This window comes from Zingiber officinale, chromosome 6B (genome assembly GCF_018446385.1).
Source record: "Zingiber officinale cultivar Zhangliang chromosome 6B, Zo_v1.1, whole genome shotgun sequence".
NCBI classification, from domain to species: Eukaryota; Viridiplantae; Streptophyta; class Magnoliopsida; order Zingiberales; family Zingiberaceae; genus Zingiber; species Zingiber officinale.
The window spans coordinates 2,868,506-2,884,286 of record NC_055996.1 but is presented as its reverse complement, the minus strand read 5'-3'; the positions used below and the strand labels follow the sequence as shown (position 1 = coordinate 2,884,286).

The 15,781-nt window shown below is 34.5% G+C and overlaps 2 protein-coding genes across 8 annotated transcripts; both read right to left on the bottom strand.

Moving 5' to 3' along the window:
• Window positions 1–1,180: 1,180 nt before the first annotated feature.
• LOC121991711 (cytoplasmic tRNA 2-thiolation protein 2-like) lies at window positions 1,181–5,214 on the bottom strand. Of its 2 annotated transcripts, XM_042545728.1 has the most exons (8): window positions 4,834–5,214; window positions 3,592–3,940; window positions 3,428–3,514; window positions 2,856–2,977; window positions 2,704–2,788; window positions 2,182–2,567; window positions 2,015–2,111; window positions 1,181–1,642 (listed from the first exon to the last, which is right to left on the bottom strand). In XM_042545728.1, the coding sequence occupies exons 1-7, from the start codon at window positions 5,154–5,156 to the stop codon at window positions 2,054–2,056; spliced, it is 1,410 nt and encodes a 469-aa protein (XP_042401662.1). In that variant the 5' UTR covers window positions 5,157–5,214; the 3' UTR covers window positions 1,181–1,642; window positions 2,015–2,053. The 2 variants fall into 2 exon arrangements, with proteins under 2 accessions (XP_042401662.1, XP_042401661.1); XM_042545727.1 differs by lacking the exon at window positions 1,181–1,642 and having other exon boundaries at window positions 1,775–2,111.
• A 1,874-nt stretch (window positions 5,215–7,088) lies between these two features.
• On the bottom strand, window positions 7,089–14,896 carry LOC121991710 (peptide chain release factor 1, mitochondrial-like). 6 transcript variants are annotated; one of them, XM_042545722.1, is made up of 13 exons: window positions 14,701–14,896; window positions 14,486–14,608; window positions 14,139–14,325; window positions 12,594–12,694; window positions 11,234–11,332; window positions 9,812–10,028; window positions 9,645–9,693; window positions 9,504–9,582; window positions 9,343–9,417; window positions 9,164–9,241; window positions 8,149–8,307; window positions 7,649–7,744; window positions 7,089–7,576 (listed from the first exon to the last, which is right to left on the bottom strand). In XM_042545722.1, exons 3-13 carry the CDS (start codon window positions 14,272–14,274, stop codon window positions 7,385–7,387), a joined length of 1,281 nt encoding a protein of 426 aa, XP_042401656.1. In that variant the 5' UTR covers window positions 14,275–14,325; window positions 14,486–14,608; window positions 14,701–14,896; the 3' UTR covers window positions 7,089–7,384. The 6 variants fall into 6 exon arrangements, with proteins under 6 accessions (XP_042401656.1, XP_042401657.1, XP_042401655.1 ...); XM_042545723.1 differs by having other exon boundaries at window positions 14,501–14,608; XM_042545721.1 differs by having other exon boundaries at window positions 14,465–14,896.
• Window positions 14,897–15,781: the final 885 nt, after the last annotated feature.

Here is a 15,781-nt window from a genome sequence, read left to right as displayed (position 1 = left end):
TTTCGAATAAAATTAACTAAATTATTATTTGTTATTTCAACCTAATTGATCAATATTATTTTAACAAAATGAAATAATTTATGTTTACTTAGGTGGCAAATTAAAAAGAAATGAAATAATTTTATTGACTAGAAAAAATAGTTTGTTGTATTTTGAAACAAAAAGATTCAAATTTTATATTTAGTTGAGGTGGCAAATTAAAGAGAAATGAAATAATTTCACTGAAGAGAAGAAATAGTTTGTCTTATTTTGAAATAAAAAAATTTAAAAAAAAAATCTACAATCTAAATAGGTAACAATAATCGGTTAACAACAACGATTAAATTAAAATTGAATAAACTAAATTTTAATTAATCGCAATAAAATTTCCTAAAAATTTGATAAATCAAACTAATTGAAAATCAATCAATTTGATAAAAATTAGAATAACCCGTTTTTTTATCATTAGTTAGCTGATGTTTTTTATTTTTATATCTTAAACTTAAACCAAATGGATTAACATATATATTTTTTTTAAAAAAATCTAAATTAACCCAACTATTTTTTTAATTTCAATCGGTGTTAATTCGGTTTGGTGTTAATTCGGTTGGATCGATATAACTCTAGAGTGTTTGGTTGATGGATTTGAGAACGAGGGAATGTAATGATAATTAAAGATAATGTTTGAATTATAAATTTGGGAATGATAATTTAAAAATAATTTTCAAATTTATGGGACTAAATCAAAACTATATAACTAAATAAATTTCATTTTTATTTTCATTCTCATTTCATTTTACTATCAAATTCACTCGTATTCAAAATCATTCTAGTCCACTTAGTATACATTTTTTTTATTATTATTATTACTTTTCATTTTTAAATTATTATTCGAAATAGACTACTTCAATGGCTTTAGATAGTAAATATTTAATTATGGATTAACTCTCCTACATTATGATTAGACTCATGATCGTTAATTTATAGTCTATTGACTAAGATAGGAAAAAAAAACATTTCAAGAACGGACGTCTATAAAAAATTAATCCCTATATTAAATCACGGTGAAAACAAATAATTCAACTTTGACCGACGGTGTAAGCAAATAAATCAACTTTGACCGGCGATTAGAGCCAAGCACGGCGTACCTACGCCGGCGGTCAGCGCAAGGAAGCCAACACGTCAAGAGCTACACTTCGAAATCGGCAGTTATTTATCAGCTTAAAACTTCCTACTCTTCTTCACTTGCTTTTTATTCCCTGCTTAATCTGCGCAGCTAATTGAGCAAAGGTGCAGACACAGATCACAGAGAGAGGGGAAGAGACAGAGAGCAGTGATCATGGCTGAGCTGCGAAGGTCGGAGACGACGTTCCGGCGGTCAGGGTCGTCGGGTTTGGTGTGGGACGAGACATTCTTCGCATCACGAGATCAGTATCCGTCTCGGGTCAAGAATCATCGGGACGACGGAAGCAGATCACCGGAGGAGCTGCAGCAGCAGCGCTCCAAATCAAGCACAGTAAGCAGACATGGAATTAAATCGCCGGCGGTCGACCGCCCGTCTCCTAGTCCTTTATACTTTTGCTGCCCGTTCCCCGGCAAGAGCAGCTCCACCAAACCACAGAGACCAAGAAGGCGCTAATTCACTGTTTATCCCATTCCCATGCTGCAGTTCAGCAGAATGATCTGAATCTGCTTGGTTTCTTTTGATCTAGATCAAAATTTTGCAGGCTTGTACATGTATATATATAAACAGTATGCTATGTATACTATGATAAACTTTCACTCTTTTTTTCGATAAATCAAAGAAAAATAACTGATCTTTATCATATTTTCAAAAAAGAGCATCAACATCATCAAGTTGATGTGTTCAGCATTTCTTAATATATTGTACTAGGAAAAATCTTCAACGACACAGAAAAAAAATATATTTCTAATACTAAAACACCTAAATTCAGAGACCATAGAGATTTGATTCTACTACAAAATGGGAGACGAGATCCATAATGTTAAAAACTTTATGATGATTATGCATTACCATGAGAAAAGCTGAGAATGGCGAGATGGTTTTATACTTTTAAGTTCTATCACCATCAGCATCATCATCAACCAGCAGACAGTCATCTATCATTTCCCTGAACAAACAATGAAGAGTTCTAAGGGAGATCATATGTGCCGTGTATAAACGCACGAAACGACTATTACCTCAGCAGACTTTGTTCCAACGTGCTATCTGCCACTTTTCTTGTCATTGATTGTGGTAGGAAGGAAAGGAAGTGTTGGAGAGATTCAGACTCCTTTGGCAAGATCTGGAATGAACAGCTCTGGCAACAAGCTGCGGTAAATGTGTCAACCAAGGTTTGGGACTTTCCATGCATGTCATGGAGTTCTGACTCACTTAGAGGACTCATGCAGAATGTGCAAAAGACCTCGGCGAGATCAGATTCACCATTGTTGGTATTCTGAAACTTGCAACGCAGACGAGAAGGGATGAACTCGTGATATTTATTCTCAACAAACTTGTTGAATCCAAATGGCTTGAGTTTTTCTGCAGTTCTTACAATAGTGCGCTCACGGGCAGGGTTGTCATCCTGAAAATGCAACAAATTCTTTAATCGACACTGGAACAGAAAGACAAGTAAAAGTAGTTGAAGCAATCGAGAATAAGTCAAATCAGGTAAACTGAATATACGGCACATTTAATGGGAGGATAATAGGAAACTTTACCTGTAAGCGGGATATGAATGATGAAACCAAACTGTTGATACTATTAGAGCTGGAAGGCCTCTTGGACAGCTGCAGTGTCTCCAGACTATCTAATCAATTAGTCGAACAATCCAGATACGAAGTATTAATGCGCTGCTATAAATATGTCTTACCCATCAAGCTGACAAAGCAAACTTAGTTCATCTGTTAAGCAATCACGAAGAGGAAGCACGACTGGAACTTCCCACCTTGCATCCACATACTGCACGTCAGCGGGAAGCGAGTAACCTTGACCCTGAAAGCAAAGTTTAACCAATGCTTCAAGTCTCACAAATGTTTCAATAATAAAACATGGACTTGGATGTGAGATGCTACAAACATTTTGACACAGCAATGGTTACAAAATTGTGCTAATCCCCAAATTTATCATGGAATAATAGTGTGCAAAACTGTATTGTATTTAAAGTTCTGTACTAAACTATTTAGAAAACAAATGTTACCAAATTGAAAAGCACATGTGAGTGGCTTTCATACTTTCATGAAAAAAAATAAACTGGAGTTACAGAGTCTGAATTTTCATTAAAAGGAAAAAAAAAATGTTCAATGTGCATAACAAACAAAGTGAAGCATAAAAATTGGCCTTATCTGATACATAAAATGGTGGTAATCAAAAGATCACTCTAGTTTGATATGATTTTGAAAATGTGCAAACAAGCAAGAGCACAGAGCTTGAAAAATTACAAACCTTAACAGTTGCTGATATTACATGGCGTGCTATAGTTGATGAGCAGGACCCGACCACAAGTTTAGTGTATCCATTATCCAAAGCAATCTGGTGAAGATCATTTAACATTTAACAAATTTACAATTTTTTGTCCATGTATAAATACAAATAATTAGAATTAGAACCTTTTGTAATGAAAGTATGCACAAATGATCCAGAAAATCTTCTTTTCCAGTAGCATCAGAGACTGAATTCAGTAACTTGTTCAATCTAGTTGTTCCATCATCAGAACCCATAGAACATACATCCTCAATTGGTGCAATATGCAAATCCTTATGACCAGGAACCAGAGATGACACGATCAACTTGATATGTTTGAAAATCCTGCCTAATTCGGGTGATGGGATCACAGAGCTTATACTTTCATCAACGAAAGCAACACCCACACCGAAAACCGGTAAAGATTGAGATTTACTTGCATCCCAGCTTTCCAGCGATTTCTTCTGCATCTCATGAACAAATTGTAGAGCTACTCTGAAACAAACAAATATAATGAGCCACGGAAAGAAACATTAGATAATTGAATAAGATCTCTCCATGGAAAAATTTCGAAGCCTGGAACAAATAATATTGGAAAATTTTCAAAAAAAACTAGCAAGAAATGTAAACTACGGCTTCAAATCAACTATAGGCTGTGCTTAGGCAATCACACATAACCAATCAATTAGCAATTTTTAAGAATTAATTATCATAAAAGCTCAACCTTTCGGTCATATTCAATTTTTGAACCCCCATTACTAGCAAAATAAGCAGATCTCTTTTGTGCTCACCAAGCAATTAATACTTTGTCATTTTACCATTCAAATTATTAAAATGTTGCCAAAAATATTAATTCAAACACCATTTTCATCTTTCTTGAAAGTCTCTTAAAGAGGGATAAGTCATCCAGAGGATTTTTGGGAGTAAATTTAGTGGGGCTCACTTAAAAATTCTTTGGTCTTAGGAGAAGTCACCAAGCAAAGTAGGAGTTTTGATTGTCATATAGTTAGTAGCATGCTAAATATTTTCCAATAGTAGTAGGTCATAGGGGGATCTATGGGAGTTTAAGCCATGGGGATCACTTTTCTTTAATTCTAAGATGTTTTCTTTACTAAAATTCAGGATATATTTTGAAATTAACTACATCAATTTCGTGCTTGACTACTTGTATTACTACCAAAATTTGCTTTTTATTCTATGAATTTCTCAAGATTTTCTCTAACACGGACCTGAGTTGGAAAAATATCTTAAACCCTCACTAGACAATTTAATATGGAAGAGAAAAAGTTTGCGTAGTTAAACGACAAAATTAATCAGGAATAAAGAGAGAGCTGATTCATTTGCTACGTTTTCCTCTTTAGTAAAGGAAGAGAATTGGCGAGGAGGACCTGGAGCCCGGGCCGCCGGAGAAGGCGACGAGGATTTTGTCAGTGGGGGAGATCATGGCGTTCGTGGAGACGGCGAGCTTGAACTTGCCGTATAGGTAGGAACGGAAGCAGGATGCACACATCCCGTTGAGTACCCTATGCGTCCCCGCCTTGGGCTCCTCTCCGCACTTGCTGCAGCGCGCCAAGTCCCCGTCTCCGGCAGTCTTCGATGTGTCAGAATCACGGGATGCGGAGAACCTCTCCGGCACATCCTCCTCTGCGCCGCCGCTGTCATCCGGCCGCCGGCAGTGGGACTGATCGCAAGCGGAGCCGCAGGACGCCATCCCTTTCCAAAACTAGCTCCGTCTCGAGGAGGACGGGTCGGATCGGGGTTTTACTTGGGAAAATGTTGCACACCCGCATAGTTTATTTTCGGTTAATTTTCCAAATCTTCCACAATTTTTAATATTTTTTAAACACCCCGATATTTCGTAAGTATCAAAAAGACAAAAAGCATATTAAAAATTTATTCTATCAAAATATGTTAAAATATTTATTTAAAAAAAAACAATTGTAGAATAAACCACTCTGTTACGCACCTTTTATGTTCATTCATTATGGGGAGCAGATCCTTTAGTCCCCTGATCCTGATCTGTTCTTCTCTTGGACCGAAACAAAAGAATTGATGGGAGATAATGACTCTCACTTGTTAACAGGTAGATCATTGTCCCCCACCAATACAAAGACTGGACCATAAATTAATCTAATTTTTGCGGATCAGGATCCGCCCCCTTCATTTCTAGGGCAATAATAAAAAAAAAGAGCATCTTTTGTTTTTTTATTCGAATCATTACTTGTGCCCCCTTTTTAATTTTTATTAAAAATGGATTTCCTACTCCCAAGTCCCAACCTCTGATATAAAATGACATAATTCTCAAAAATATATTATTTATATTATTATTCCCGTCACGAGCATTAAATTAGGATTGCAAATAAGTTAAACTGAGCTAAGTTTTAAGGTGTTCAAATTTATTTGATAAGGTAATTAAGTTAAGTCTAAAATAAACTAAACCTTTGAAATGACTGTTCAAGATTGACTTAGTTTATTTTTTATGAGCTTAAGTTTAGTTTGAGTTTAGTTCATTTAGATGTTATCGAATTTTCAATTCAAGTTTCACTGTAGTTTAGTTTGTTTAGATGTTATCGAGTTCTCAACTCCAACTTGTTTGATTTTTAGAAATTTTGCTTGTTTGATTGGTTATTAAACTTGATAATTTAAACTTGTTTATTTATTTTAAAAGGTTTTTTTATTTCATATATTGATAAAAGTTTTATTAATAGTTCACGAACATTATTCATAAACGTTGTTTATGGATATTAACGAGCTGAACACATGTGTTCAAATTTGTTTATTTAGTTTAGTGAATTGTTTAAACTTGTTTATTTAATCGATCTTGTGTGTATTGAACAAAGATAAACAAAATCTTACCAAGTCAAATACATAACTTGTTCATGAACATTCAGTTCATTTAAAGCCCTATATTAAATCTTGAGTTGGTCTATCCTTTCAAAAATATTCACGTTGTAGTAGAAATGATAACTGATACAATACAAATTTAACTTTCACCTAATATTTACATTATAGTAGCTATGAATATGTAACTATTATAACATTTATAACCATGAAAATTCCTTCGGAGAAGGAGCTCCCACTGTCGATGTGGCGACACAACAGTAGGGAGTGACTCCATCTTTACGAAATCCCTCCTTCACGTTTTTTTTTAAAATTATTATTATTAAAATATTTTTTTTAATTTAATTATGATAATGGAGGTGTTTTTTAATTAGAAGAAAGATATGTGGTATGCGAATTAAAAAAATGTGAGACCTGTGAAAAGTTATTGAGAGATTTTTAATATTGAAGAGATACTGAGATTTTTTACATTTTAAAGTGACATGAATGAACTCTCTAAGAACTCCCACTATTGTCGAACTCTCTAAGAGCTGCCACATGAATGAACTCTCTAAGAACTCCCACGATTGTCGAACTCTCTAAGAGCTTCCACAATCGACTCTCTAAGAGCTCCCACATGAATGAACTCTCTAAGAGCTCCCACGATTGTGGATGCTCTAAGAGCATTTTTTTTATTTTTTATTTTTGCCCTTCATTTAATTTAATAAATTTTAAATGTATGCATTTAATTAATCTGATTTATGATAAACAAACTTAGCAAATCAAATCCTAAATTACATTGATTCATATACAATTTCAATAATAATGATAAAACATAACTTTATTGGTAACCTCATATCTGTTTGCCTAATGATTCTATCATTTCTGAGGATTACAGTTTACAGCATAAACAATGCTGCAATGCACAAAAGTGGAATCAACAAACAGGTATTCAACAACATGATGGAATCTTTATAGATACCAAAGGAATTTAGTAGCAAGGAATCCCCTAGTTTCAAAATCACCAACGAACAAAAACCGAAGACTATCGATTCTGACCACGAGCTGTTTCTTATTCTTGGATTGAATCCATTCCAGGAACTCAATATGTTTTGTCAATCACTGACTGCTGAATGAGGCAATGGCATCCATTTCCTCTTGCAAGAGAAGAGCATCGATGAACACGTCTAGGCACTCTCCCTCCATGACATCTTCTATCGAATGGTTTGTTATCCCAATTCGGTGGTCAGTGACTCGACCTTGAGGGAAATTATAGGTTCGGATACGCTCTGACCTATCGCCGCTTCCAATCTGTAAAAGACCTTGGAATGCTTATCGGACGTTGAGATATATCAAAACTGAATGCCAAATACCGCCACCTACCTGCTCCGCACGAAGTTTTGACCTGCTCGTATGAAGTCTCGACCTCTCCATTTCATACAGCCTAGCACGCAATACTTCGAGCGCTTTTGCCTTATTCTGAATGAAGAAGGTTGAATTCAGAAACTAAGGGCTGAGTAAAGAAGGTTGAATTCAGAAACTAAGGGCTGAGTAAAGAAGGTTGAATTCAGAAACTAAGGACAATGGATTCTACAGATATCAAGAACTCACTTGAATAGGCTACACGACTATAAAACCAATCTATTTTCAGGATTAATCGGTTTGCACCCAACTACAAATAACATCCCCTTTGGTAATGTAGGTTATAGTGATAAACTTTTTAGGTGTTTACAAACTGCTTTACATCGCCTTTGGTAATTCTCTACAGATTAACTTGCAGATGGTTCTGAATAACAAAAAGCTGGTATGGCACATAGTAATTCTAATAAAAAAGCATTCTATTTGCTGGAGATAGGAAATGTAGAAGATAAGTGAATATATACCTTGTGTTGTGATCTTTCATTTTGTATCGCAACTGCAATTCCTGTTGGTATATGAGTAACCCTGACTGCACTATCTGTGGTGTTCACAGATTGACCTCCAGCGCCACCAGATCGATAAGTATCAATCCTCAAGTCTTCATTTCGAAGTTGGACATCAACCTAGAGGGAAAAAAAGACAACAATGTATAGATGTATTATGTTTAAGATTATATGAAATAAAACAAGAATAGTTCTGACTTCAGAGAAGGCATTCCTATTAGAAAAACTAAGCAGACTTCAAATGAATAAAAATATGGCAGCCAATTATTTGAGATCAGGACCATTTAATAGGGTTGTTTTGAATGATTCATGATTGACACCATATCGAAGGAATGAACTGGTCTAATCTGAAGTTTTGTGAGTGGATGAGGATAGCCATTCAGACGAATCAGCTCTTTCTGCATTTAACTAAGGTTTGATAACCTAACTATAATATACCTAGTGTGATCACATATACCAATGGAGATATCACAACAGTGGAGCATATTTAGCACTGACAATTTCCACTTTCCGTTGTGCAGATTGGACAGTTGCAATTTACGCCACGCCTTCAAGAAGTCAGAATCTGTGATACATATAGCAAGTCCTAACTTACCATACTAAAAGATTTACAGCCAAACCAAGATCTGGAAATTAATGAATAAAAGTTATCTTGCGAAGAAGATAAAACTATATACCAACTTATGAATTTGGAACACTTATAATGAGAACAGAAACTAGCAAGGAGAATTCAGCAATAAAGGCAGAACAATCAACTGAGTCTTTTAACCAACTGTAGCCAATACAATTAGAGTGAATCCAATTAAATTTACTAATGGAAGATATGTGAATGAACTTGAGCTCAAATTGCATCACAAATGGTGCAAATTGAATGCAACCTAATATGCCATTCATTGTAAAGTTCCGGGAAACGTTTGCATAAGATGTTTAACTTTTGATGGTAATCCAACAGTAGTAGGTATATGAAATGAATGACCTCATCAGCTTGAGGAAGTATGGCAATAGAAACTGCACTTGTATGAACCCGTCCAGATTTCTCTGTCACCGGAACACGCTGTTACAAAGATGATTTTAATCTCAGAAACCAAGGCATAATAATATCTTCTAATAGTGGGGGAAACACACAAAAATATACATCAACGATCATCCTTAAACCTGAACTCTGTGGATCCCACTCTCAAATTTCAATCTACCATAAACACCAGGTCCAGATATTGTCCCACTTGCTTCCTGTTTAACAATTCTCAACTAAGCATTAACAAAAGAGACCAAATGTCGATTGAATATGTTAGAACTAGTCGAGAACAGAAAATTACCTTATATCCTTTAATATTAGATTCCATTGTGGCAATAACATCAAAATTCCAACCTCTCTTCTGTGCATATTTTTCATACCTGTAATATCTTTATTTAAGAATCAATTGTGAGACCATGGATATTTTTTAAAGAACACATACATTTTGAATATATCCATTGCAAATAATGAAGCTTCTTCACCGCCAGTACCTGATAATTTTATGACAATAAATCGCAATAAACAACCAGGAAGCTATCAATGGAATAGAGAATAATGTAAGTTAAAGAGCAGGTTTAAGTACTAAATAGAGACATTATCATTGTTTACCTGCTCTAACCTCCAGTATGCAATCTCTCTCATCTGCATCATCCTTAGGAAGCAATGACTTGAGCAGTAAATGTTGAAACCTTCTCTCCTCTACTAGAGCTTGCTCTAATTCCTCAGCTGCCATGTTGCTCATGTCTTTGTCTTCAGCACAGTCAGACATCAATGATTTAAGACCATCAATCTCCTGTAACCAGATCATTATTCCTAATCTACAAATCTAAAATGAGAAGGATCTTATCATGAGCAATTTGTACTTTATTGATTGAGTGTGATGGGTAAATGTGAATACAGTCGCTTGAAAAAGGAAACTTGAGGAGTACATTCTCTTGTACAAGAAACATAAAAGCAAATTCATTTAAATTTGCTGTCTATTCATGTGGGATACATGCATGGAAACATTAGGTAAAAAGGATGACTATTTCTATGCTTTAGATATTAATATGAAGCGGAGTTATGCTATCCACTACATCTTTCTTTTTTTCCCTTGGCCTTCTTCCTGTGCTCTTCTCAGTCTCTCCTATGAGATAATGATGAGTTAATGTGAAAAAAAAATCAAATAATCTTTTGCATTTATTTCTAAAGTCAGTGTATATTAAAGTATTTTCCATTTACATGATCATATAGTCAGTTATAAAAGTATAAATGAATAAGAAAATAATCTCCATTAAAAGAAAACAGACTTACGAAAGTGTAAATATAATCATATTTTTTTCAGAATTTTAATTGTATTTTCAACAAAGACAAAAAAAAAAAATAACCAGGATAAATTTGTCACAATGCTTTACACCACATGCAGAAATGGTAACATGATAATAAAGAAAATTAAAAAACATTATAGAAAAAGAAAAAATGGACATAGGTGCCCATTAGTAGAGAAAATAATCAGGTTATTTTAGAATTGTTGAAACAGGAAGGTGAAGTGGTTGGTGGATAAATATTGAAGGAAAACGGTGGTTACTGGTTAGTAATTATGAACAACCAATCAATTATAAACTGATAATCTAATAACCATATGAAAGATCAAAGAGTTAGAAATGCATGTGCATACAATCATGTTGGCACAGAGGTTAGGGAATTTTTTTGCATTTGTCAGTTTCAAGTTTAAATGAAATTGTAAATAGAGTCATATATGTATATAATCTATTCAACAAATTTGTATGACTAGGATTGCTGATGTTTTCTAAATCCTACGACTTTGAAATTTGTGCATAACTTAAAAGTATGCAGAGTTGAGGTTTGCAGAAATGTTATGCAGATGTTCTGTCTCTATGTAGCTTTATTATACATTGTTCATGTGGCTTTTGAAGAATGTGTCCGGATGTGAAAAAAAAAGTGAGGATCAAGAAACAGTGATCAAGTTGAGTTCAATAATGTTAGCAACTCTCAAACACACATGCAACAAGTCAAAATTTTAGAGAAAACCTTTTCTATGGATCTAAGCTGCTTTATTAATTCCATTGAGCTCCCAAGTTCCCGTAGCTCTTTATTGGCTCTTGAATAATCAGCTACTGATACTACTTCCTGTCTTACAAATAAACAATAACAAGAACCGTGATAAGCAAAATTTCTGGATGCCAAGATATGTCAAGTTTATTAAGTCATGTGAATTTTATTGTCAATAAAATCATGGAAATAATTGAAGTATACAAAACTGCACCTAAAAGTTTTATTCATATCATGGCAATCAATGATCTCCTAGGAAAAATTAATGATTACATTAGCTTATGATCTAAAAAGCTCATGATTGTACGTTTCTAGAAATGATAGAGCAAACATGAGAAAACAATGGAAAATTGATATATCTGTGTCTGTAACATTTCTAACATCAATTCTCAGTCACCCTAAGGTTCTATATTTTAAATACATAAAACTAGTAAATAAAAAACACTGGTGCTCTATCAGTACTCCTTTTGTTCCTTTTTTTTGTAAGCATGCAAAAAGTAATTTTTAATGTGATTAGGCATTTTTCTATAGTTAGTTAATTAGCGAGCCATGTAAGATTTCACTAATTTAATGTATACTGAACAAATACTAAATATTGGGATAAATTTACAAAACCTGCATAACTTTATGCAAAAAAAAAAAAAAAATTATGAGCAAAGACAAAAAAATATACAAAAATCATAGTTAGGGACACATTAATTAACCAAGATAAAAATATGCAAAATAGTTACATTAGATCACATATCCCAAACAAAGAAATGCTAGAAAGTATTGAACTTAGAGCATCAGGATTGTTAATGTTGATAAGAATGATAGCACAAAACTTAATTGCATCTATCTCATCATGACCACAAAGAGCAAGGGCAATATGAAAAAGGGTTGACAGATAAGGAGACAGTCTCTTGCTAGTTGATAACCAGTAATTTCTCCTAGAGGAATCTACATCAACATTGAACTTCTCTGACTGGAATCATTCGATTTTAAGGCAGCGGCAAATTCGGCATCTAGTTACTGGCAAACTATGCTGCAACATCTGCTTATTAAAGCCTAACCCCCCCCCCCCCAAAAAAAAAAAAAAACTGATCATCAGATTCTTTAAAAAATTTCCATGGACCATTCAATGGCTCATTGTCTTCTAAGTCATACAAAGAAAAAGACAAAATCCTTTCAACTCTTGTTACAATGCAATCATCTCCCCTGTATCTCATAGTGACATTTTCAGGGATCTTGCAATGATCATTCTGAAATATATTTCTTTAGGTTGAGAAATATATAATATAAACTTGATGCAGAGAACTGTTATCTTGATGAAAAATTAGAAAGGGATAATTTAGTTTACCTGGTTAATTTGTTGTTGAAGGTAGGAGTTTTTCTGTTCAATTGCTATAATTCTCTGTTTCATGATTCTGAGGAGGTCAAGTGGAAGCTCAGAACTTGATTCTGTCATTGAAAGAATAGCATTTGATGATCCAACTAGATTTAGAATTGCTCGGGAAAGGTCAAAGTACAAACATATAATGCCTTAATTAGACAGCAAAGAAATGTTACCAATGCAAAAACCACAAGATGCATGAAAATTAAATATGTTCGCCAGATAAACTTGACAAAAGAATTTGCAGCTATGCTCATTAGAAACATAATCTATCGAATTTTTCTTTGATATGTGATCTCACGAAGGAAGGGGAGCCTTGGCGCAACGGTAAAGTTGTTGCCATGTGACCAAAAGGTCACGAGTTCGAATCCTGGAAACAACCTCTTGCAAAAAGTAGGATAAGGCTGCGTATAATGGATCCTTCCCCGGGACCCCACATGGCTGGAGCTTCGTGCACCGGGCTACCCTTTTTTTTTTTATGTGATCTCACGAAGGAAGGGGAGCCTGCAATGGTAAAGTTGTTGATGTGCGACCTAGTGGTTATGAGTTTGAGTTGCGGTAATAACCTCTTCCAATATAGAACAAGGTTGCGTACAATAGACCCTTCCCGGGGACCCCAAATTGATTTTTTGCTTCGTGCACCATTCTACTATTTTTTTTGTGATCTCGTGAAGGATTCAAAATTTGGTGTATATTTCGTTCAACTCAGTTCCCAAAACATTAATGACAACCAAAAAAATGGTTTAAAACATCAGAGCCAAAGATCCATTGCCATTTCTATGATGGTCTCGCTGTCTTGATTACATAACTTCCCAATTTGTATCATAAAATAAATGTCATCTTATCGGCAAAGATTGAGGTTTGAGTAAGAAACAAAATTGTTGCTTAAGTGAATTCATAACTTTCAAATATGTTTTCCCTTGTTGGGTTGTAGACTGTAAACCATCATGAACCACAACATCTAAAAATCAAAATCAATGTAGACATCAAGAAAGCAGCACATCACCTATATGTTCTATGTAGTAAGCCTATGAAAAAAAATGAAGAGAAATTTTTGGATTTAAGCTATAAAACCTGTTCCGGCAACCTAAATAAAATTTCAGCCAATTAAAGATAATGGAATAAATTCCCCTCAAATCCAGTATTTTTCTATAAAAAAAAAGAGCCTTGTTACACCGAGGGTACAATGTTTCAAACACTTTCTGCATCATTTTTCCTTCCCAAACATCATTTTTTTTTTGACAAATCACTTGTACAAACTAGTAAATGCCAAAAACATATCAAGAATCCAAACAATTCAATTGACCATTCGGAAAGAAGGAAAATTGGGAGAACTGTTAGGCATGCTACAATTCCTCTGATTATAGCTTTTCCAACTGAAGCTAAACTTTCACTTACGACTTATGTAAATGTAGTAATTTTAAACAGAAAAACATCATTTTATTAAATAAGGTTTGTAGACACACAGTAACTTCAGGAAAATGACCAAGAAAAAAATTAGCAATATCCTACCAGCCGAGTATCCTCTAGAAGTCATCAGGAGTAACACATCGGATGCGAAAACAGGCATCGAGGAAACTAAATTCTTGTTTCTGTGGCAATGACGTTGAAAAAGGTTCCTTCCCCATTGCAAAATTAATTTTCTCATTCTGCTCACCCTTCCGAAAACTTTTACCTTGTACTTCTTAAGGTCATTTATCTGACATGAAACAACAGCATCACAAAGATTAAACTAAGTATGACTCTGCAAGAGATGATTCACAGTTCATTGGATTAGTAGTTCAAACACATGGTGGACTACTTTAGACAAAATTGTTAAGGGAGAAAAGTTAACATACGATAGGAAAAAAAAAGAAGACCTTTCCATGTCATACTTAGCATGCTCTTAGTGCGATACAAGAAGTACTGCTAATATTCCCCTAAACTTAAATGGCGTCGGCGCAAGCTCCTGCAATGGAAGTTCCGGCCTTCTCTCTACTCGGCTGCTCGAACCAGGCTCATATGCCAAATAAATGGCGCAAATGAAAAACAAATCTGAATACGAGAATCGGAAGTCCTTTGTGGTGGTGGTTACCAGACAGAAAGGCCGGAGGAAATCGGATTGCAGGAAATCAAGAGGAGAGGAGAGGGTCGCGGGAGAGGAGAACGCTGGGAGAGGGTCTCAGGAGCGGCGAGGTGGTCTCCAAGAGAACCTCACAGTCGTCGTTCTACGGCACGACCGCCGGCCGCAGCTACAGATAACGCCCCAAAAGCCGAATTCGACCTTTAATTACTAAGGGCAAATATTTGAAAACGCCCGTGATTTTGTTAAAATATCTTTTTTATTATTTTGTTCATATATAATTTTTTTAAAAAATTGTATTAAAGTTTTAGAAATCTGAATTTTAATTTAATAAAATAGAATTTTAATAAAAGTGTATAGAATCTTAAAGTTAAGCAAAATCCAAATCCAAACTTTAAGTTTTTAAATTTGTAAGAAAATAATTAAATATTTAGATTCATATAACCTTTAAAATTTCAATATTTAAATTGAATTATATAAAGGAAATATAAAGTAGTTTATTATTATTTATATTTAAATTTTAATTTATAAAAATTAATTATAAATAAAGGACAATTCAGAAACTCCCAACATATTAAACCCGCCCGTATTCTCAAGGTAAGAAATTATGTCATTGCCGCTCAAAAATTGCTTCTTGCATTTGAAATTTCATGCGTCAATGGTGGTGATGAAAAGATCCTCATCGTATCATTTGGATTCTTATCGAAAATGTTTGCTTGCACTCTGGTTAATACCATTTTTTTTCCCCTAAGCCAATATCAAACTTCGTCTTCATGTTCTATGTTGAATCAGTCCTCTAGATCCATGGAGAGCACAAATAACATGCCCATGTACCTAAATTGCACAAATGTTAGAGAAGGTGTTTAGCATCTATTGTGCAGGTCGACATCTATTCGATTCGGAGGAAATGAATATCGTATTCCACTCTTACTATGAAATGAATAGATAGAAACATGTTTCGATGGAAGAAGGTTCGATGAGCAAATAGAGCACCACATGTGAACAACCTATTTCACATTTCCGATTTCGAAACATTTTTTCTAAAGCGGGAAACACTCGCAGCAATCCAATAGAAGCTTAGAACTCTGAGGAG

Bases quoted from the DNA above. Each gene is read 5' to 3' on its own strand.
- LOC121991710 (XM_042545721.1), bottom strand. From the start codon at position 14,274: ATGAGAAAATTAATTTTGCAATGGGGAAGGAACCTTTTTCAACGTCAT. The intron at 8,308-9,163 runs GTCATTCATTTC...TTTTCCCTCTAG, and splicing joins TACTTCCTCAAGCTGATGAG to GTTGATGTCCAACTTCGAAA. The intron at 7,577-7,648 runs GTAGGTGGCGGT...GGTCTTTTACAG, and splicing joins CAAAACTTCGTGCGGAGCAG to ATTGGAAGCGGCGATAGGTC.
- LOC121991711 (XM_042545728.1), bottom strand. From the start codon at position 5,156: ATGGCGTCCTGCGGCTCCGCTTGCGATCAGTCCCACTGCCGGCGGCCG. The intron at 2,978-3,427 runs GTTTGTAATTTT...CTTTGCTTTCAG, and splicing joins TAATATCAGCAACTGTTAAG to GGTCAAGGTTACTCGCTTCC. The intron at 2,112-2,181 runs GTAATAGTCGTT...TTGTTTGTTCAG, and splicing joins TTGGAACAAAGTCTGCTGAG to GGAAATGATAGATGACTGTC.